At 37.9% G+C, this 22,997-nt stretch overlaps 1 protein-coding gene across 1 annotated transcript in view; it reads left to right on the forward strand.

Moving 5' to 3' along the window:
• SIM2 (SIM bHLH transcription factor 2) overlaps positions 1 to 22,997 on the forward strand; it is a 55,923-nt gene that overhangs the window by 16,266 nt on the left and 16,660 nt on the right. Inside the window, exons 5-8 of the mRNA XM_035545977.2 lie at positions 154 to 262; positions 15,966 to 16,051; positions 18,287 to 18,486; positions 21,928 to 22,034. Coding sequence (XP_035401870.1) covers positions 154 to 262; positions 15,966 to 16,051; positions 18,287 to 18,486; positions 21,928 to 22,034 — 502 coding nt within the window. The remainder of the gene's footprint in view (positions 1 to 153; positions 263 to 15,965; positions 16,052 to 18,286; positions 18,487 to 21,927; positions 22,035 to 22,997) is intronic.

Genomic DNA, 22,997 nt, shown 5'->3' on the forward strand with positions numbered 1-22,997 from the left:
TTGGAACAAGTTTTTGATACATTTGACTTATGTTTAAAAAATGGAGTGTAGCTACCCAGATGCAGTATATGCAGGTCACTTCAGAATGCTTGGGGGATAGGAAAGGAAAAAGGGGCAGCAGCACTGCTTCATGTGTTACATGTCTCTTCACAGGTGGAGCTAACTGGTAATAGCATTTATGAGTATATACATCCTTCTGACCATGATGAGATGACAGCTGTTCTTACTGCTCACCAGCCTCTTCATCCTCACCTCTTACAAGGTACTTGTGTGATCTGTGGTCAAACTACCATTGGAAAACTAAAAAAAAAAGTAACAACTCTAGGCTGTGACCAGTTCATATTTATCCATTATGAAGCTATGTATGCAAATGGAGGAGGAGCATGAACCTGAAACTATGATCCAAGATTTTGGTTTGTGGCAGTAAAGAGAGTAAGATATCCCAGATTAAATAATGCTTTTCATGCCGTGGAGTCCCTGCAGTTTTAAACTGTTATTTAGATTTTGCTCAGTGGCAATTTCATCTCTTGATTTGTCATCACCGGTGAGGTTGCAGGAATGTTGCAACTGTCTAGCTGTGCACAGCTGCAGCTACGTGGTCTTAGGGAAAAAAATAAATAAATAATACGTTAAGCAATTTGGAAATAGGTGGACACTTTTAATATTATAAAAGCAACTGTTAAATCTGAGATTTGTATAAAAACCCAGAGTTAATATTCTCCACTGTAGGAAGAGGAAAAATGGGTTTTGTAAATGACCTACATTTAGAAGCTCTCATATAAAAAGTGATCTCTCCGGGAAAATAATGTCCTCTTGCCTTGATGCTGGATCACTGATTCACCAAGCCTCTCCACACATCCCGTTCAGGTGCTGCAGATGATTCACCCACGCGTACCCATACAGCATGGTGCTAAGCTGGATGGAGTGTCAGGGAAGACAGCAGAACTCTTATTATGTGACCGCCTGGATCAGACTGTCCACACTGGCTGTGCTCAGACACCACACATAAAAATTAACATAACCCTTTGTGTATTGTTACTTCAGTATTGTTGCTACTATATAATTAACAAACATATGTGCATCTTTACACCATCTCCAGTAGGTTTCGTTTCCCATTGGGCAATTCTTTGAGCTTTAAAATATTGGAATGATTTGGCTCCATTGTACAATGTGCTTTCACGTATATTTCACGATTGCTTGATCAGTTGGAGCTCACATCCTGCTAGAGCTTTTACTGGGCTTCTTAAGACACAGCTCCTAAAAGCATGAGGAGCATTGAGTTTGCACTACCATTCCTGTTCAGGAGCTGGAAGTTTTTTCACAGTCCTGGTGCCTGTGCGGTTTCTGTACTTGGCGACCTCACCACAGTTCCGACCACTGTGATTCCCTCAGCACTACTCTCTGAATGCAGGGGAGCCGAATGTTCCTGGGAGCATACGCAGTGCTCTGAGTGGTATAAATGAAAGAACTACCATAGCCGTCTTCTCTCTTCCTCCTCCCCAAGCAGATTCTCTTGTGTACCTCCCTGTGTCTTGAAAAACAAACTCTTCTTTCTCTTGGACTCTTCTGATTCTAGTTGCTACTTGACTATTTCATAGTTTTCTCATTCCTCTGTCAGGGATTTTTTTTTTCCAATTTTGACATTTAAAAAGAAAACAACACGTTTTATTCTTGTCCTACTTTACTGATGAGTGGAGGGGTTGCCTCTGGTATAAATCCATGACTTTTAATGAAGTTCTGCTGGTATCTGGAATTGGTAGTAAGACCTTTTTATAAACACTCTCTTGTCAATGGCAATGGTGTCATGGTTTTGTTGATTTTCATTTTATTTTATTTTATTTTATTTTGTTTTAAAGTTTTACAGATTTAAAGTCACCTGCAACTGATCTGAATTGTTTACTATGTCAAGTACAAATTATGACTCTGGTTCACCAGAAGTAAGACAGTGCATTAGTACTGCAGTCCCAGAAGTTTTATTTTTTTTTCAGAAATAGTTATTGCCTGCTTCTTACTCACATTTGGATGTCTTTGGATGCTTATTTTGCCTGTTAGCATTTCTTTTCTGAAATAATCAGATCCCTCTCATTTTAGCTACTAATGGTCAATTATTTATTTCATGAACAAGTTCCCCTCACTGTGAAGTGTAATTCTGTTCTGTTTTGGTTGTGTTTGAAAAGACTTTACACACAATTGAAACTGTTAATTTCAGTTTACTTGCAACTGTTTCAGTATGAAATTCTGCTGGTGACTAGCCCCAGTTATATGTCTCATTCTCTGTAGCTTGCTTTACCTCTTTCTATACAGATGCTGTTTGTTATTAGCATCAAGCTCTGGGTTCTCAGTAGTGCAAAAGGTAAAGGAAAATTTACTTTGAAATGTGATCCATTTATATGTGTCTTGTTTTGTGTAAAATTTTGTGTAGCAAAGGAAATTGATAACAACATCAAAACAACAGCATCTTATTTGGAATCCTAGACTTGGGAGATAAATAAAGGAGTTAAGCTGTGTTCTGGATTGTATAGGGATTATTTTATGCAAATCTTACTTCGGTGTGTCTCTTTCCCATACAAAGCATAGAGCTGGTGTATTAAAATGTGCAGAATCCATAGCTAAACAGTGCGAGCAAATATTTATTTATGTCTTCCCTGTGCCAGTGGTTCCCTTTTCTGCAGTGTAAACATTAAATCTTAAGGTATAATTTAAAATTGCCTGGCACATAGAAATCATAGCAGGTTTCCTGTGTATCTTCAGTGAAGTCCTGAAACCTATTAAATAAATGGTAGGAAGGAAGTGACTTCTGTTTGTATCTTAGTAGATATTCTGAATATTTAAATAAAACATGGAGTTCTACAAATAACTTAGTACCTAGGGAAGTTGAGTGAAAGTGGCTTTATTTTCTAATAAAAGGGAAAACAGATTTTAAAAGAGCATTTTTTTATCATTTCGGTTTGATTTTTTCCTCTTCTGTTCTCTTAAAATGTGTCTGAATCATCAAGTCACTGGGTTGAATAAAAAGTTTCCCTTTTTAACTTTGCTATTTTTTAGATCTCTCCAATCTGTGGAATTACTCAGGAGTAAAATCAATGTTGCACAGCAGACACAGACATTCATAACACAAATTTGCACCATGGCTCATTTAACTTTACTTGCTCAGGATGTATTCTTCAGCTAATTCTCAGATATGTATAAATATTTTTAGTTCAGTTGCTATTTCAACAGTTGTAGCTGGGTAAGATATATTATAGTAGAAATAAAATCACAAATGCAGGCATACATATCTATACTTTGTATTCTGTTACTGGTATTAAATAATACAAAGTACAGGTTATTTTTGCCCTCCAGTTTTACAGTCTTTGTAAGTTTCTATGCTCTCCCCTTATTTCTTCATTTGCTTTTTATCTTCTTCATTTTCCTTTGTTATTCTCTTTTAATCTTCCCTGTATTTTCCGTGCTTCATCAGCTTCATATAAGCTTTTCTAAAAGACAGATATTACATAAGAAAGGTGGAAGCCTTGCACCTGTTGAGCTCTAGAAGTCTTATTTGTGTTTTATTTCTCAGGGAAAAGGAAATTATTGCTCAATGCATAAAATCAGACATAGTGGGGATTTCTTTATACAATGCTCCGTCACATTATTTTTCTTCAGATATCTCAGCCATCTACTTAAACAAGATATATTAATGTTAAAAGTATAAGCCTTCTTAAATCATAACTTTTTAAGTTTTTAAAACTTGGCTTATAGTTCCTAATGTTTCAGGTACAAGGCACGTCTCCAAACATAAAGGGTAGATGCCTTACTATTTTAAAAGAAAGTGAAAATTCTTGAATAATCACATACTCCTGGAATACCTCCAGGAGTTTGGATTTCATAGGAATTTTAAATGTAATAAAATTTGGGAACATGGAAGATGATAAACTAGCTGTTGTGTCATCTCTATTCAGACAATGCAGTAAGGACATAAATCACGTTATGGTAAGGAAAGTTTTTGGCCCAAGAAACTGGAAGATGGCAACTCTCAGAAGCATTGAAAAATCATAAAGGACAAGCAGCTCAGTGTGAGCTCTGATGGTGCTGCTGTAGCCAAAAGGGGTGCTGGGAAATCTTTGTGCATATAAGAAGTGGAATAGTGAACAAGAATAGCAAGGGTGACTGATTGCATTTTTTGTACGGTATTAGTGAAATGGACACTGGATTTTTCTGCATAATTCTGTTGTCCACTTAAAAAAAAAAAAAAAAAAAAAAAAAGGACAAATTGGAGAAAGTACAGAAGAGAACCACAAAAATGATTGAAGGACTGGAAAAGCTTATAATGAGAGATGAAAGAACACCATCTGTTTGATTTTTCGAAAAGAAGATTGGGAGGTGACTTGATAACTGTGTCTGCTTACTTCCAAGGGAAGAAAATACTAGGAACTAAAGGACTGTTTTAGAAGAAAAAAAAAACATATCAAGGACCAATGTCTGTGAACTGAAACCACAAAAGCTCAAATTAGAATAATGCATACATTTATAACTAGGGGTTTGATTAACCACAGGAACAAAATACTAAGGGAAGCAGTGGTTTCTTCCTCTTTTGATGTCTTCAGATCAAGGGTTTATGCCTTTGTAGAAGATACATTTTAGGCGAACAGAAGTTACTGATCTCAGCACAGGAGTAACTCACTGAAGTTTAATGAACTGCAATGTACAGGTTAGACCTATGATCTAATGTTCCTTTCTGGTGTTTAAAGTCTATAAGCTATGACTCAATGAAAGCCATAAGCCCCATGGTCTGTGGAGGCTTTGGAGAATTTCAGCTTTGACTTAAAAAGTCTTTAAGCTGCCTTCTTATTTGCATGACCAGCACTGAAAATGTAAAGCAATATGTACTGATCCTTTGCTATGAAAGAAGCTAACAGCTGGATTCTCCTTCTCAGGGTGGCTGGGGTAGGGAAAAATACCCTCTGAAATACACATCAGTTGTGGGTATGCCTCAGCAAATCGTCTCACATGAATCTTTAGTCCGGCTTTGCACTTGTTATGAAAAAATGAATCCATTATATTCAACTGGAATAGGTTAGCAAAAAAAAAAAAAAAAAAAAAGGATATCTTTTCCAAATGATGTGTACTGGCAGTGCTCAGGTTTCAGATGACTTCATTGGTTCTTCACTCCTTTCCAAATACTGCTTATAGCATTTGCAGCCCGCAGCATGTTTCTGTGACCTGGTTTAGTTCTATACTTGTGAATCCTTACACCTCAGTTTGGCACTCCCCACCACCTGTATCTGTTGCACAGGCTGATATCAAGATTCATGGGCCTCCATGCAAACATATGCAGTACTTTGGTAACAGAAATCCAGGAGTTGCTCTGTGGTGTAGTGTTAAGAAATGGATTTCTTAGCATCTGGAGATGTGGTTTTGATGTATGCTGTCTTCTCTGGAGCACCTGAAAGCTTCTCTTTTCTGTTTCTTCCAGTAGTGGGACAAACGGACTGGGTCCACTGGATGAGATTTTCCTACTGGGGCAGAAGGTGGTCATCAGTCAGGGAGGATGGGCCACAAGATGTGGGGATGCTAGTTTAAAAGCAATTATTCAGTCTTGGAAGACTGCAAGGCTACGTTTCTGACTGACTGTAGAGACTCAATGCATGCTGCCCATCTCCCCCACTTAGCGGAGGAGACCAAGTAGGTTGTGGTGCCATGCCAAGCCCTGCCTGACCAGCAGCAGCTCCAGAACTTCATGGAGACATGTGAGGAATTTGCCCCTCTTCTCACCTCGCATCTAGCATAGACCTAAACTTCTGTCAGTCTCGTAAGTCTGATCTGCTGGTGGTCAGTAGCATACCATTTTGGTGCTAGCCTGGTGGGAAATACAATGCCAACAGAGGTTTGTGAAGCAATTGCTACATGCTACCTTTTTTTGGGGGTGATAAACGTTGTCAAGGCATCTGAAATAGTGTCTGGCTGTTTCAGGGAGTGAACGAGGAGATTACACCAGAACTGTTGACTACACACAGCTCCCCCTTGCGTGCTTTTTAGAGGAAACAACATTATGAAACAAACCAGGCTGCACGTACTAACATAAGTGGGGATTTTATGCCCTCCAAATGATGCTGCTATCAAAAGTGTGTCTGTAACAACCATTTTTCCTAACAGTTTTCTTTAACAGTTAAAAGAGCAGCATAGTGAGGTAGGCTTGTAGCAAGATAGCAACACTCACAAAACCATCTGGAGGATGCGGGAAATGCTGTACCTCCTGAACCGTATCTATAAGAATAAAGCTGGAAAATTTTGTATGAAACATCAGGGTAAGGAAAGCTGGGTATGACTAGTCATCTCTCACCACTGCAGCAGAATACAAGCAAGCAAGCCAGGGAAATTGGAAATATTTGTATTGCAGGTAGAGTGAGAAAAACGAGCAATACTGAGAGGGATTCAGCACTGTATATTGCTCTTCCACGTGTGTACTTGGAGTCAGCTCGTTTGAAACAGTGTGTCTTTTATTGGTTTCATGTGTCTTTTTCTGAGATTTCCATACTTTAAAACAGCTACAGCTTCACAACCTTTGACTTGCACACCAAGGCATGGTGTACTAAAAGCAGTTTATTGACATATCCCAGAGTAGACAAAAGGAAAGAGGAATACTATAGTTATTACCATGGACATACTGATTGTTTCCTAACAACTGGATAATTCTTATGTGATGTGTTATAAGCCTAATGTAGGTAATACAAACAATATGGAACACATTGTGTCTGGCTCTCCAGCTTTTGGGGCACCCTTTCAGTCCAGTTATGAAGTAAATGCCAGTTCATACTTTTCCTCTAGAGGAAGACCATTTTCCCTACACACATCTTGTTTGATACCAACAGAACAGAACAGAAAAGTGTATGTCTGGAAAGCTCTTTTGTTACACTGGTTAAAAAATTTTTGTTCTTGTAACACATATGCAAAAAAGACAAAAGTTGACAGGATTTTTTTTTTTGATTCGTTTAAAAATACAGGAGAATTGTTATTGGTTTAACTTTATTATTGGTTTAACATTATTATTGGTTTAACCATTGCTAATGGTTTAACATAATGACCCTGCCACTGATGGATTAATTTTGAACTAGGAAAATCTAGAAAACATTATTATTTTGGATGTACAAAAGTGGAAAGAAGGGCAGATTGCTGGCACCCCACTAAATTTTTTTTTTTTTTTATTAGTAATTAGCAGTAAAGAATACCAAGAGAGTAGAGTGTTTCAAACTAAAATAGCTAGACTTTTCCTTTCTGCCTACTGCCCTGCTGAGTTTCTTCTCTAAATAAAGGTTTGGAAGCATCGCTTATAGGAAAAGAAAATTTGGGTAAATGCTGAATCTGGATGACAGGAATGATAATTGAGACAATTTACTCTCTGCAGCACTGACAGGATTCTGGACACAGTCAGAACACAGAACAAACTGTCCAAATGGAGAGGAAATTTGGGCAGCTCTTGCAAGTTTGGAACTCAAAGACAGAGCTTAACAACAGAGCTGATTTCTTTCCTACCACAGCAAGAGCATTACCAGGACAAAACAAGTCAGCCCACAAACTTCACTTTTCAACTTAGTATGTGCTTAGGAACTTGCTATCTATGTATATAAAATCTGCATTTTTGCAATGTAAGGCATATATATTTTATCATTTAACTGGTGCCACTCATTTACTAAAAAGAGGTATTCTCAAAGGTATACACTTCAGGCTGTAACCTGCATGTGTATATGTGATACTGCAGTGCAACAAGGAGAAGGGAAAGTAATTGTTTTATTTCTTCTCTCTTATTTGGAATCTAGTTTTGACCACACAATCCAAGAAAGAGTGGGGAAATGTGGTGTTCACGCATCTCTTTGCATGCAGTATTTCAATTCACAGAATAGTTTTATTCGCAGACTCACTCTGGCACTGTTCTTTCCGGCATGGTAAAAATAAAGATGGTGGTCAGTATGAAGCAGCCTTGCAGGTTTCACTCCTGATTTTCTACTAGCTCATTTACAGGCCAACTCTGAATGAGGGAAGTCCATCACAGGCATTTGCAAACCCATTCTCACCCTGGCTCTGTTGGTCAATCCTGGATTCCCAGCTTCAAGGACATCCCTAGAACCATGCATGCTATTGTATAAGCATCTCCTTTGTATGCTCCCTACAGTGCTTTTACCTCTTTCATGTTCCAGAAGTTGGGTTCACCCACATTCAGAATGAAGGACTGGAAGTTGTGGCATTTTGTCTCTTCTGTGTCTTACAAAAGCCATAGCCTTGTTATTCTGAAAAAAAAAAAAAAAAGGAAAAAAAAAAAGAGGCTAGCCAAGATGCTTGCATGCTCTTTTAGTTAGCATTGTGCTGTGTGGGACCCAGATGCTTTGCAGATTACACAAGAATAAGAGCAAAACATTTGCAACTTTATAGCGTAGAGGAGGTAAGATGAAAATAACCAACTGAAAGGGTAAAAATATGCAGGGTGTTTGGGGGATGGGCAGTAAAGTGTTATCCAGACATGAACTTGTGCTATCTGTGTTTCCACCCTGTAAAACAGTCCAGCAGTGACAAGGAGAGCAGTTTATCGCACATTCATGCCTCAACACTAGAGGAAGGCATGTGTTGCAGGAGGGAAAGTAGAAGCAGGTAACTGTGCACCTAGACTTCAGTCTAGGTGTGCAATTTCAAAATGGTTTTCTTCTCCCATGCTATAGCTGACCTTTGAAATTACAACCAAGCTGCCCTGCAGAACAAACAAGAATCAAGATTTTAAATGATGTGGCACATCATTAGCTGTGTCAAAAGCTCTCAGTTTTAATGATGTTTCATAATCTTTTGTAATGATAGATGAGGCATACATTTTAAAAATAGTACATGGTGCAGCAGTGTGCAGATTGCATGTCTATGTATGTTAATTTATGAAGTGGTTATGTAACAAAACGATGCCATATTTTGCTACTATCAAAACTTGGGTACTTTGGGAAAGAGATATAAAAAAGTAGCTTTTACCTTACAGAAAATAAAGACTTGAGAGGTGAAGCTGTGGAAAAAAATATGATGATCTTTTCTCAGTCCACAGTACAAACAGCATGCAAACCACAGAACTTTGTGACTGCTTTCTTTCAAAAGAGATGAAAGATGGAGTAGAAAGCAAAGATGGATTTCATAGTTGCACCCCCCAGGGATGGACAATTCTGGCTTCCATAAAGCTAACCATAATTTCATAGAAATGTTTGGAGAATCCCTTTTGGCAGTCTTGTGCACTATGAGTGAACAAATGCACAAATTCTTTATCCAAAATAGCAAAACTCATTTTCTGTACCATGACATTTATTCTGTTTACAAAAGTAAAAAAGTACAAATCTGTAAAATATAAACAGGCTATTTTGTTCTTGAGTAGTGCTTGCAGTCAAAATGTATTGTTTGATATACTAGGCAAGGAAAAGAAAAGGCATAACTGACATGTCATACTTCGTAGACATTATGTTAAGAGCTGTCAGAAATATATCATCAGTATGGCCAGAGACAACAATGTTTCTCTGCAACCTCCTTTACAGGTTGCTCTGTGTGGATGTTAACAAACAGCTAAATCTGGGGTGGGATTTGAATTAAGCCATTTACTCTCTGAATTATTTATAATTATTTTAATCAATTAAATTGTAGCGGTGCTTCAGAAAGGGAGCTTCTGTAAGATGACCAAGTCGTATAGTAGTATATTAGTGGAATAGAAAAACTTCTCTGAATTTGATAAGGGAAACATGGAGTTTGTCTGAAAAATAAACAATGATATATTTGAAATGACCATCTGGGACATGGATAAGGATTCTACCTTGCAGTGTATCCCCCTGGAAAACTCGTTATAAATGATACCTCAAATTTAGTGCCTACTAAAATATCGATAGTAGCCTTACTGAAAAAGCCAGGATCTCAGTAACCTCAATTACACTTTTCCAAAAAAGAGAATCAGAAAAGACAGAGAAATCTGCTCGAAGTATATAATCATGTTGATCAAAACCAGTGTTCTACTTGCATCAGTTTTTATTTCCATGTATTACCAATCACCCAGTTGGGGAAAGTGTAAAATTAGAATTCCAGGATAAAAACTGAGAGACTTACAGATCACTCTTAAATAGATTTCAGTAAGAGTTTGTGGAGCAATGGGGAGAGGACAATCACTTTCAAATGAAAGTAAACATTGATACAGAGCAAACAAAATCAGAAATTTACTACCATGAATAAATCCAAGTTATAACAAGTATTGGAAATGGCTGGAATAGAAAACTGACCTGAGATCACATTCCATGACTGGATCAAGAAGAGTAGTATGCCAAAAATGAGAGGGTAAATATTTAGAAAGAACCCTAAAGCTCTGCTTTTCATCTGTAATTCCTGTAGTAGATAAACACAACATCAATAAGTTCTGGGAAATGTTAAAAGCTGTATTAAGACAGTTGGTCTTCTTTTCAGGAAGCTATCATCAGAGCATTTCAAGATACTTCGCAATTTAGAAGTGGGGGAAGAGTTTTCTTTTTAGCTATACCAGCTGTTGAGACTTTTTCTTAACTCACCTTCTGAAAAAAGCTTGAACAGAAGAACACACAAGCTTTGAAAATTATTCAACTCATGAAAAGAAGTATCAATTTTCCAATTACTTTAAAATTGTTTAGAAGAGGGAAACAAGTCACATTCACGTAAATGGAGAAAAATTGATACTGACATGGAAAGCAAAGGTGAAGATGGGAAAAGCAGTGCCATGCTGCGATACTTACATCCATAAAGGAAAGCTGCATTAAAACCTTTCACAGAGATACACAGCTGTTTGTCAGAATTATAGACAGCTAGGGCAAATGCTAGAGAAGGTGCAATTAAACTTAAATTTCATCATATGCGTTGGACTTGCTGGAATAATAGGTATTTGAAAGAAATAGCTCTAAGAGATCCAACAACAGTGAAATTTATCATGCATTGAAACAAAATTTCACATCTCTGTGTGGTGACTGCTCACTTCTTTGAAACCTAAGCTGGCTGTTTCCTAAATATATTCATAAACTACTTGCATAGGAGAAGCAAAACACCGTAGTATTCTGGAAAAAACAAACAAACAAACAAACAAAAACCATCCAAATACCTCCCCACTCCCATTCCCTTGCACACAGATGCACACATATTCACACTCATTCTCTATGTTGAAACTTGGAGGACTTCTCTGATCTGCAGTTGTAAAGTACAGCTTACCACGGGGAACATTGCTAAGCTTAATGAATTCTCCTTTGTTTCTTGCAGCTCTCAAAATGCTATTGTGTAAACATGTCAAGTTACATCCATACAAACACACACATTACAGTGTTGTAATGTGTAACACATACATAACAGTGTTCTTTTAATCATTATCACTACTAATAATATTATGTACATCCTCACACAGAGAGAAAGGATTTCTTTTGTTTGGAGATGAAAACATCTTCATGCTGGATGTGGTTTTATTTCTCTATCTCCCTTAATAAAAAGCAAACATACAAACAAAGCTGAGCAACACGTAGTTATCAATATCCATAGGGTTTGAACGGATTACATTTTCTTCTCTACTTTATATGGAAGAAAAAAATAACAAAACATTGTTACAAATGGTTTGTTTTGTGTTAACTCAGCTGGAACATCTCAGTAAGACTTTCTGGTCTACTCAGTAGTAGCTTTTTTGCTGTTCTTCATTAGATGATGCCAGCAACCAGGGTTTAGTCTTTTCTCTGTTTAGATAAATAAATAAATAAATAAATAAAATAAAGCTTTATATTTCAGTTTAAATTGGCAGATTTTACATTTATACATAGACTTTTACTTTTTTCAACACTTAAAGGAAAGGTGCTAACATCACTTACAGTGATGCATTTATGGAGTTAACATCTTGGAATAATTAAATACAATGGTTAAGCTTCAATTATTAGACAAGTATGAGTATTCTCTAATACTTTAGTAGGCTACTTTCCTTCAGTATTACTTATAACCTAGTTCAATAATGACATTTCACTATTCATTATTCTCCCTTGAAGTTTCATATATACATGCTTAGCCCACAGTTCTCTCAACCTTGAACTATTTAAGAACTGATAGTGCTTGACTGATTTCCTCTGTGCTTCAAGACTCTTTTACCTTCTTGAAAGCCTAGGATTCTTTCTGTTATTTATATGTTCTGTGCTTACATATTTACATGATAAAAACTCTGGTGATATCAATAATCATATTATTAGGTCTAATTGCTTTGTTATATTTTTTTTCTTTTTTTTCAGAGCTTAATTGTGATTGATAAAACCATTTAACTCATCAGATTATTCAGTTATACTCAGTTCACACGCCTGAAGTGCTCTACATTTACTGTTCTTCTTGCTTTACTAATTTGAGACTTTTGCTTGGACATCTCCAGTCATTCTGCTTTTACAGCAGGTGCAGGCCATTTATGTTACAGGCTTTTTCCTGTTTTGTAACTCTGCTTGCATTTCTACTCTCTCTTCACAGTTTTGTTATTAACCTCTGCATCAGGGCAGCATGCATTAGCAATCACTCTTCTCACAGCTCCTCTGATTTCTTCTATATGAATATTCAGATTCTCCCTTTTTGCTTGCTAAACCTTTAAGTACCTCATTTGCTTTCTACATTCTCTTCGTCAGAGTAGACCATCTTAATTGCATCAAGTACAGCCTGGATGTGACAACTCAAGTTTTGCATTATATTGATGGATGTGTTAGTATCCAGCAGGATACCAGGGTTCTTTATTTCCCAATCTGCTTTACAATTACAAATTTACTTTAGTTCTTTTTTGCTTTGCTAGCCCCCTTCTGCTACTTTTAAGGGTAGTGAGGATTCACACTGGTAAACATATCAGTTTATATGAACACTAATTCACACTGTTCACAGTCTTGCACATTTAGGTTCTTTATGTGAGGGTTTGGTCTTACTGCTCCTTTATATTTTACAGTCTCTTGATCAGATCTGGAGATGGTTTTATTCCCAGTAGGTGCACACAGACACACACATACACAGAGCTGACCAATAACATATCAACATGGATGGGAGAACAGTGCTTTTGTAAGCAACCCATACACACAAAAAATACTCGCATAAGCATAAACAATATGAATGGCCTGATCCCACTTTTTCTTGCCAGCTAATCAGTCACAAAGTTTGATAGTGGATTTTACACAGACTCACAAGGAATCGCTCTGAAAGCTTTTGCATTCTTCAGTTACAATGCTGCAAACAAGGTGCCAGAAGCCACGTAGTAACTGCACATCATTCACTGGGCACCCTGAAGTGACCATTAGCCTTAACTAGCCACATAACAATCCCAGCTGGCTGGATAAAAATGTGGCCTTGTGCATCCACCTGTGCTATGGGGCACGTGTCATTACAAAGTAACTCTTAGGGTTGTTATGGCCCAGACCATCCAGGAATGGTGAGGTTCTCCTTTCCTCCTTTCAGCACATTCTATTTTTTCCCACCCAAAATGACAACTCTCATGGCAACACTGGGCTCCCACACAAGCACAGTCAGTCACAGTTCATACACAGGAAGAGGCTTGTTTATCATCATGTGTACACTCCTTTAGCCTGTTCAGGTAAAAAGGCTGTATTGTTGGTCAGGGTCCAGATTCTGTTTGGTGACACCAGCCATCTCTCCTTTTGCTTGGTTATCTTCATGTCAGCCAGCTCAAGCCTCTGAACTGGAAGCTCCCAGATGAGTCCCTGGTTACCTCATGGGTAATTCTTCCCTCTTCAGATTGCAGACATGAGATGTAACTGGTTTAAGAGACTAGTGTATGTTGGTTCAACAACACAACTAAAAAATAATAATTCAATGATCAATGATTAATAAATACATCATTATTAAATTAGAGTTGTATCATTTTGCACTTGATTACATACAATGAAGTTACCAGTTATTAGTCTTTGGTATCACAAATCACTTACAGCTGCCATTAAAGTAAAATTCTATCACACTTCAGTCACCCCACCACTTCATATTAGGGCACATATCCTTCCTTACACTGCTCTCCCACAACACACAAAACCCTTGCCCTTGAGTTGTTTTAATCACTCTTCTGGTTTTCTTAAGATTCTGTAGCTAGTTAAGAGAACTGGTGTTCCAAGGGGACCTCTTGCTTACCATTAACCATCATGAAATCAAGGAGATATGACCCCTTTCTAAATAATGAACCGATCTCCAGTTTTAAACAGTGAAGGAAAAAAAAACATTGTCTTACAGTCTGGGTATTACTATAGTTTTATAGACACTCAAAGACCACAGTTTAATCATAACCCTATTCCTGGTGGAACAGTGAAGTCAGAGCTACCTGGGTGTTTCTGTAGTAGTGTCTGCACTAGTCTCCAGTAGTCTGCTGTAATACTTAAAAAAGAAGGACGTAGCTAAAGAAGACCAAAGAATAAGGTGTCCAGAGGGAGTTTTATACTGAAAGAGATCCTTTAAATCTTGTGGCAGGACATTTGAAAAGCTTCAATTTTACTAATCGTCTCTTTTTATAAAAGAATGTAAGAACGCTAGCAACTCAGCCCATGCTCAAAGACGTTTTATTGTCCTCGTTACTGTGATTTTTTTCTTTTCTTCCCCCATGGCACCCTCAAAGAGAGAACTTTACCTTTATTTAGCATGTATGGGACTGTGGCAGAAAGAGAGCAAGCACTAAATCTGTAGAAATCTGTACCAAAGCAATGAATTGCACCAATGTTCCTAACTCTCAGATCCATTCTTTAATCATGAGATCATGCTTCAGCAGCAGCAATCTGTACTGTATGGCTTCCTCCCACCAAATTGTATACATTTGTATTTAAAACTCTATAGTAGATGTGCCAGTTCATTTAGAGTGCCTGTTTTTCCCCATACGGATCTAATTTGCATTAGGAAGATAAATGGAAAATTCAAATACTCAGGAAGGTTGATACTAGTTGACATGCACTGCATGTTGCATTTATCTTCCCTCCTGACCAAGTCATTTCTCTGTGGTTATATCTTCAGATCTTTAAACTTGGAACTTAATGCAGAGAGTTTATTGGTTTCCAGGTAGTGGTCTGAGGCTCAAACCACTGCAGGTGTGTGGCCAAGAGGTGCTAACTGGGTGATGGATTCACAAAAATTGGGAACACAACAGCTAAGTCAAATTAAAGCAAGAATCCAGCTGATTATAGGGGGTTTTGTATCAAACCCTGTGGGGATTTAGAAAGCAATACACATTACAACAAATCAGAAAAACCCTCTGGTTCCCTGATTTTCCTATTCGTAGAAATGCTACGAGTTTTCTTTTCCTAATATAGTTGTTTTCTGCTGAGCTGCAACTTTCAATAATAAAATCTCAGAACCATTAATGATGTAGGAAATGTTAAAGGGAATAGCTAGCTGTGAAAGAGAATAATAATTTATTCTTAGGAGAAAATACAAGTGTACCTGAGCAATATTTGCCTTCAAAAATTTCCTTGAGATTACCCTTGAAGACATTAAAAACTGTCTAACAAGAATAGCTTGGAAGTCAGTGAAACAGGTAATAATATTGGATATGGAGGCCAGAATTATGCCAGCCTGGGCATGAAACTCAAATTATTACAAAAACAATACATTTTCTTGTTTCCCATTCTGCTATTACTTAGGAGAGCACCTTGCCTTACCTTTGTGCCAAAGGAGACTTTTCCTTCCCTTTACCAATACAGGCTGGTACCTGGCTGTTCAGAAACAAGGTGGTTGCCTTGTGAAGGGTAGTTAAAAACAGAAAATTTGACACCTAGTCCTGCTGGCTTGTCCAGCTTTCACAGGGAATCCTAATATCAAGGTAAAATAAACCCTGAGGGTGGAGACTGAGTGGAAATGTAGAGTGGTTGACTTCTATTGCCGTCTAAGGTATAAACACTTCTATTAAATCGTCAGGGGCAATGCTATGGACAGTTTTGAAATGTTCAGTAAAAAATAAGCAGTGTGGTTTATGCTTTCAGAATACGAAATTGAGAGATCCTTTTTCCTGAGAATGAAGTGTGTTCTAGCCAAGAGGAATGCAGGATTGACATGCAGTGGCTACAAGGTAATGTATATGAGCTTTTATTTTCATGTATTCAACAAGAGACAAGTTCACTTAGTTTGTTTTTAAATATGTGTGGCTGAAAGCAAAGTCTTTGACAGGAAGTATTAGAACAGATGCAAAAGTGCTGATTGCAGACTCTCTCAGTAATGCAACTCTAGACTCTCCCACAGTGAGTTAGAGTTTGCTTTGTGGCACATTTCCACATCCTGATCCCCTGATCTTTCAGACTGGGGCCTGGAGCACACCCACAAGGATGAAAATAGAGAGCACAGACAGGTCTCATTCCCTTATGGGACTGGAGGCAGGTGGGGCAGGAATCCAGACACAGGAAGTTCCCATCTCCCTCTGCCTTGGTATTACCATACTTTGAGCAGCCATGGAGTTGCACAGGTCACCTCATTGGCCTGGCTAGAATTACCTCAACGTTAATAAGACCATAACATTGCCCTAAATCATCATTGTTATCAGCTCAGGGTTTGAACCAACAAGTTTGTTTACAAATCCTATTGCTTGCAGTAATTTTCTATTTACTACACGAAATCAGCAAGCCACAGCAAAGACTGAAATTCTACAGAAACATCTGCCGTTCAGGTAGTTCCTCATCTCAGCTTTACAGTATGTACTTGCTGCTCTTTGAGCTGCACTGTAAAATTTTATCACTTAAGCATCAGGAGAGAAGGGTATTTCACATACAGTCTGGTGAGGATTTGTTTTGTCTGCGTCATTCAAAAACAAAAAGAAAAGAATGCAAGAGAAGCGGAACTTGTTTAAGGAACGTGTTCAAGATTCAGACAAATATCTGCCTATTTACACTGTTATCTACCTGGTTACACTGATAGTTCTTCATTACGGGCCCTTGTTTGCTCAGCTGCTTCCCAGCAAAAATGGATATGTCCCAAAGCAGAAAGTGAAATCAGGTGAAAAAGTAGAGCTTGTAGTGGTGGCATCTCTGTTTTATTTATTTATTTATTTCCATTTATGACAGGTAATTAGGGGAATCACCTTCTTTCTCTTTTTGTTCATTATCACAAGTTTACACAGTGAAACAGTTAAGGACTTATTCTTCTAGAAAGATGTTGGCTTAAATTTATTATTCTCTTTGTACTTAGGGTCAGAACTTAATACTATTGAGCATATCATGTGAATAGCTAAAGTGCAGGAAAAACTCATGAATCAAATATTATGAGAATTAGTAGGATCTGCTGGAAGATCTTAAATAAGTTTCTGAGCATACTAATAACTTGATGATTGGAGGGGAGGAAGGAAGGTCATACCAGAGGAGCCTATTTATAGGTGACTGTTTAGTAGGTTGTTTGTAGTACTAAATACACTGGAAATTAATTCCTTTACATTGGACCCAGTTAAAAGTCAAGCATATATGGAAATTAATAATGGATGTCTAGAATGTATTTCTGGTTCTCCACAAAGCCCAGGCAGTGTCTTGCCTGCTGTTTGGAGCAGAAAATTGGCAGGAGCACAAATAATTTCTAAACACCAGCACTACATTAAATAAATCTTATGTTCTGGAAGAGTCCCCAGGTTATTATTTTTTTTCCCTCTCTTTAGCAGACATTGTGAATTTTTACAGGCCAACACTGAAGCTAACGCTCCTGTGACTGGGAATTGTATATGGTGATTCAGGAATCTGATCTCAAGACCCTGGATTTGGTCACACACCAAAAGAATGCCAGATGAACTTGACTGAAGAACTTAGTTAAAACTCATTTTCAGTGCATTTACACATACAGTATTTAATCTTTATAAATGCAATACATTAACTTCAACTGGATTTTTGAAGTGTGTGTTTTTCACCAGAAAAAGTGGGTCATGAAAAAGTAGATGTTTATGTGTACCCATGAGAGAGTGAGAATCTGAGACATTTAAAAAAGCAACTTCCAGACTTTTTGATTAGCAAACAAGAATTCTGACTGGATCTAGAAGAAATTTATACCTAAGAAAGTTTAAAGTGTTGACTAGAAAGCAGTGTAGCTAGTCCCAAAGAGCATATGCTTTAATACTGGATTGATCATGTTAGCAGCAGTAAACACAAAAACTGCATTTATTGTGTTTTAATCTCCATTTATAAATTAACCACACTTCTGAAGCCCTAAGACTATGCAGTAATTGTGTTACAAGGGTGTATTGCTTTATAACTTCATTGAAACTGGATGGTCAGCTGACTTGCAGCCTCTTCCATTGCCATCAGATAATGAGTGTGTTTTCTTTTCATGCCAGGTGATCCATTGCAGTGGCTATTTGAAGATACGGCAGTATATGCTAGATATGTCTTTGTATGATTCCTGTTACCAAATCGTTGGACTGGTGGCTGTAGGTCAATCTTTACCTCCCAGTGCAATCACTGAGATCAAACTTCACAGTAACATGTTTATGTTCAGAGCAAGTTTGGACTTAAAATTAATATTCCTAGATTCCAGGTAAGCAGCTATTTCATTTCTAGCATAAAATGTTTTCAAAGTCAAGTGTTATAAGTTGCAGTGGTTTCCAAACAAATCAAAATACCTATAAAAAGGAAAGCAGTACAAAATAAATCTGGAAGACAAACACTATGAGCATCTTCAAAGCTCTTCAGGTAGCTGGATAGGCCATACTTTGTCTTGAATGCCAACATATGAGCCTGTATACTTTAACTAGTAGTTCACTACATTTTCAGAGACTCAGCTAAAGCCTTGTTGCTATGATTAATGTGCAGAAGAGCAGTAAAACATTTTTACCTTAAAGAAGATAAATTTTAACATGCAAACCTAGTGGAAGTAATAAGCATGCACCATCATCTGTAATTGAAACACTGAGCTCAAATTACTTTTCAGGGTCATCCAGAAAGCTTTTGGCAAAGTAGTAAGAAAACAGAGTATTTTACACTTTAATGCCTTAACATTTTAATGCCTTAACATTTTAATGCCTTAACAATGAAACCAACCCTACTAATTGGGGTTGGAAGGAAGCAAGGAAAATGAATTCCATTGGCTGCTACATGGAAACACCGCCTTCCTAAAGAAAACTTGGGAAAATATTTCTGCTTAGGAAAGAGAACCTCGTCTCCACCCTCGGTAGATGTGGCTCACATACCAGCTAGGAAGAGAAGAGCACAAAAACAGAATTGAAGGAATTGTGAAATGACTCACTCAACCCTTTTTGAAAACTTGCTATCTTTTAGTATTCAATGATTCTTTGTACAGTTCAGTTCAAGATACCTTCAGGGGAAAAGTCCAGTTCCCAGACAATATAACAGATTTGATCATTGACAAGATGATCGTTCTTTAGAAATCCCTGCATGTGGAGCAGTATGTCACATACTCTCTCATTTCCCTGACATGCTGGATTTGTGAGAAGCAGAAATGATATTTATGTGTAACAGTGAAAAAGACTGTATCCAAGACTGGGGAAGTTTTGCATGGCAGATCAGCCATGCAAGAACATGCTTCTTTTCCATGCTAAGTCAATGAGATAGTGGACCATCAGCTGCTAAAATACAAAGAACTAGTTGTTTCTGGAATCCTTCCTTTTTTTTTTTCTTTTTTTTTCTTCTTTTTTTTCCTCTCTCTCTTTTTTTTTTTTTTTATGGCATGCTTTACTTAATGTAACAGCTACAAAGAAGCACACGGGGTTCAGCAACATGTCTTTGCATGTGGAAAAAAGGAAATGATGTGCCTAAGAGGAACTGCCTGGAGACATAAGTGTCTTCAAAGGAGACAGTATAACCAGAGGTGTTGACAGGAGCACAGATATAACCAGTACTCTTGCATAGCTGTGTTTACCAAAGAGCAGATGCGTGTCATCCACACACAGGATAGCTGGGGGTATTAAGCGCTACCAGAGCCATTTGCTTTCCCAGCTGAGCAAACCAAGTTATATTTGCCCCGAGTAGGGGTGTAGTAGGAATAAGACAAAACTGTTTACAGGCTTGCTTCTGGTATCCATGCAAGAAAAAGAGTTGGTAGATCTTTAGAGGTACAAGTCGCAGAGCAGAGAGGCATTACAGCGTTACAGCCATAGGAAGAAACAGGCAAGACTTTCTAGATGCTCAATACAATGTAAAACGTGCAAGAGTTCATTTGTCAAGGTAACTGGAAAAAGGAGGCAGTTGCTTCCCTCTAAATGATCTGCAGCTTCTGATTTAGGTGGTGCAGCCTATTTTTCCATTGCTACATAGATTACAAAGGTTTTAGGGAACTCTAGAGGGCAGAGCTGATCATTAGGGCAATCTCTTTCTTTCTCCGTGTGCGTTGTCACAGATAACAACACTCAGAGCCCAGGCTCCCTACAGCGGCTTACTGAGGGGTTGCTTTTGTGTTAAGGACATCAAGCAGCTAAGTTTATTTCTAGATTCCAACTTTTAAAGTGAAGCTGCATTTCCAGAAACGTTCACACCTGGCTTGGGTTTGTAGCTTTTTGCTTGTTTGTTTTCTGGATTAACTGACTCTGTACTCACCCATTAAGTGAGCAGAATGAACTGCCAGCTTTGTTTTAATTGCAGTAAATCCAGAAGGAGCATTGAAATCTGAACAGGACTTTATACCAGTATTTCATCACGCTGATGGGTGATTAAATTCTTAAGTGAGAAATTGGGCCCCTAGAACTGTAAACCAGGAAGGACAGGGAACACTGCAGAGGAGAAACAGAACCATGTGCTCACATAGCCTGCTGCAGAAAGAGAGCACACATGCTCGCTCTGCGTTTGTCATCCCTGAGGCAAAGGCATGCAAGACTTTCCCAGATGAAGGTATAGCTAGGGGAGGTATGGATGTATTTGTACTGTATTTGTAAGAACTCAGGCCATGAAGGCATTGTTTTTTTCTGTTGTTGTTGTTTTTCTGATTTCCTTGAAGTCCGCATGATTACTTAGTGCTAAAGCAAGAGTAAATAAGATACATAATAGTTATTAAAAAAAAAAAAAAAAGAGAGAGAGAACAGGAAATGGGAAAAAAAAAGAAAAAAAAAGTTTACATTATCTGCAGCCCTCAGTGGCACATGTTGCTTGAGACCCCTGCATTCCTTTCTGTAGATGCTGCTGTGTTATTCTTTGATACGGAGTATATCTACATCAGTGTTTTAGTTCAGACCTGCAGCATCCTTTTGAAGTGAATGTCCTGGCCATCCTTGCTCACTGTGCTGCAGTTTGTGTCATTAGGAGGCCTTAGACATGTGAACTGGATTCCTTCCAGGAGAGTCTAACCTGGAAGCCAACCTCCAGGAGACTTTTAGGTGTGTCCCAGTGTATTTCCGGCCAGTGCAGCCTTGTTCTTTAACATCTGCAGAGATGCTGCTGTTTCAAATTCTTCCATTATTCTTCCACTTCTTCTCAAGTGAGGAAGTTTTTCTCAAGTCTAGCTTCAGCTTTCCTTTTCTTAGCTTGTGATCTTCATAGCTCCTTGTCTCTCCACATTCTTAGCTGGAATAAATTCCTGCTTCCTTCTTCTGTTAGTCATTAGCCTGAATTTATTTATAGACCATGATCACAGCCTCTATGGACTGACATACATGCTATGCTTGTACATTTGCAAAAGCAAATGAAAATTTGTCAGCAGTGCACAAGAGTAGTTTTATTGTTTCGTGACTGGCTCCTCAACTGGATTTTTGTGCAAAGGATCATGCATGGCGGTGGCAAAAGCCCAAAGCTGAAATAAGTAAAAGAACTCTTTCCTGTCTGTGTGTAAGGCTGGCCAGGGAATAGCTGCACCTTGCTTTGGCTGGGTTGAGAGGGTTTATGTTCTTATAAAGATGAGGATTCTGTTTCCAAAACTAATATTTTGTCCTACAGTTTTTAGGTACCTGATTTGTTGGCACAACCAAAAGTTAGGTTAATGAAACTGAATATTCCTAGAGCTTTTGCTTATTATGGAATCTTCCTTTTCTAGAGTGACTGAGTTAACTGGATATGAGCCCCAAGATCTGATAGAAAAAACCCTCTACCACCATGTTCATGGCTGTGATGTGTTCCATTTACGATATGCTCATCATCTGTGTAAGTAAAAAGAATACTAGACTGAAATTTATTAGCCAGAGCGAGAAGTTTTGCAGGCAACAGGCACTATGCTGGAAAGTAAAGAAAGGTTTCCATATCTTGACTGAAGCTTGATTTTCAAAAGTGCTTGGCTATCACTTAAGGAAATGATTACTTCTGCAAATAAGCTAAATAGTGAATATGCTGTGCTTATCCAAATATATCTGGGTACTTTTATCTTTGACTTAAAGGATCTGAGCTCTTTTGAAAATGTGGACTTGATTCTGGGTGGTGAACTCCTGATGGAAAAAAAAAAGAAAATACAAAAGAGCAAGTGAGTGAGCAAGAGGGGAAAATCTGGACTTTACTGTCCTCTGTTTTTAGAAGAAAAATTATGCAAGAGCTCCCCATTCCTCTGAAACATGTTAGTAATAATCAACCCATGTTTGAAGTGAATGCAAACCCAAAAAATCCTGAGATGAATGTTCATTAATAGCATGTGGATGAGGTTTGGAGAATGGAGTGTCAGGAAAAAAAATTACACATTTAATAATTCCCCATCTGCCAACAGAGACACTAATCATATATCCAAACATCTGGATTTGGGAAGTAGTTCATTCAGTAGCACATTAATATGAGAAGCAAATTGAGGCAATAGCTGAAATCTGGACTTGGCTCAGTCTGTTGCAGCCCATACAATGCAAAGATGAAATCCAAAAACCAATGTCAGTGAATTTTTTTCCAGATTGCTTCTGTGGACTGAAAGCAGCCAGAGTCAAATACTTCTTTTAGGCTTCCTGAAGGAGAAGGTAGTTGGTTCTTCACCTTACTCTGTGCTGTTCATGAGGATTTGTAATATAAAAGAAGGATGTAATTGTGTTTGGCACAAATCAGTGCTGGAACTCCAAGTACTGAATTCTGTTGATGGCCATGTGTACTACACCTGCAAAAGCAAATGTTGATCTTTACAGCAAGATCATATTT

This window comes from Cygnus atratus, chromosome 1 (genome assembly GCF_013377495.2).
Source record: "Cygnus atratus isolate AKBS03 ecotype Queensland, Australia chromosome 1, CAtr_DNAZoo_HiC_assembly, whole genome shotgun sequence".
In the NCBI taxonomy this organism is placed as follows: domain Eukaryota; kingdom Metazoa; phylum Chordata; class Aves; order Anseriformes; family Anatidae; genus Cygnus; species Cygnus atratus.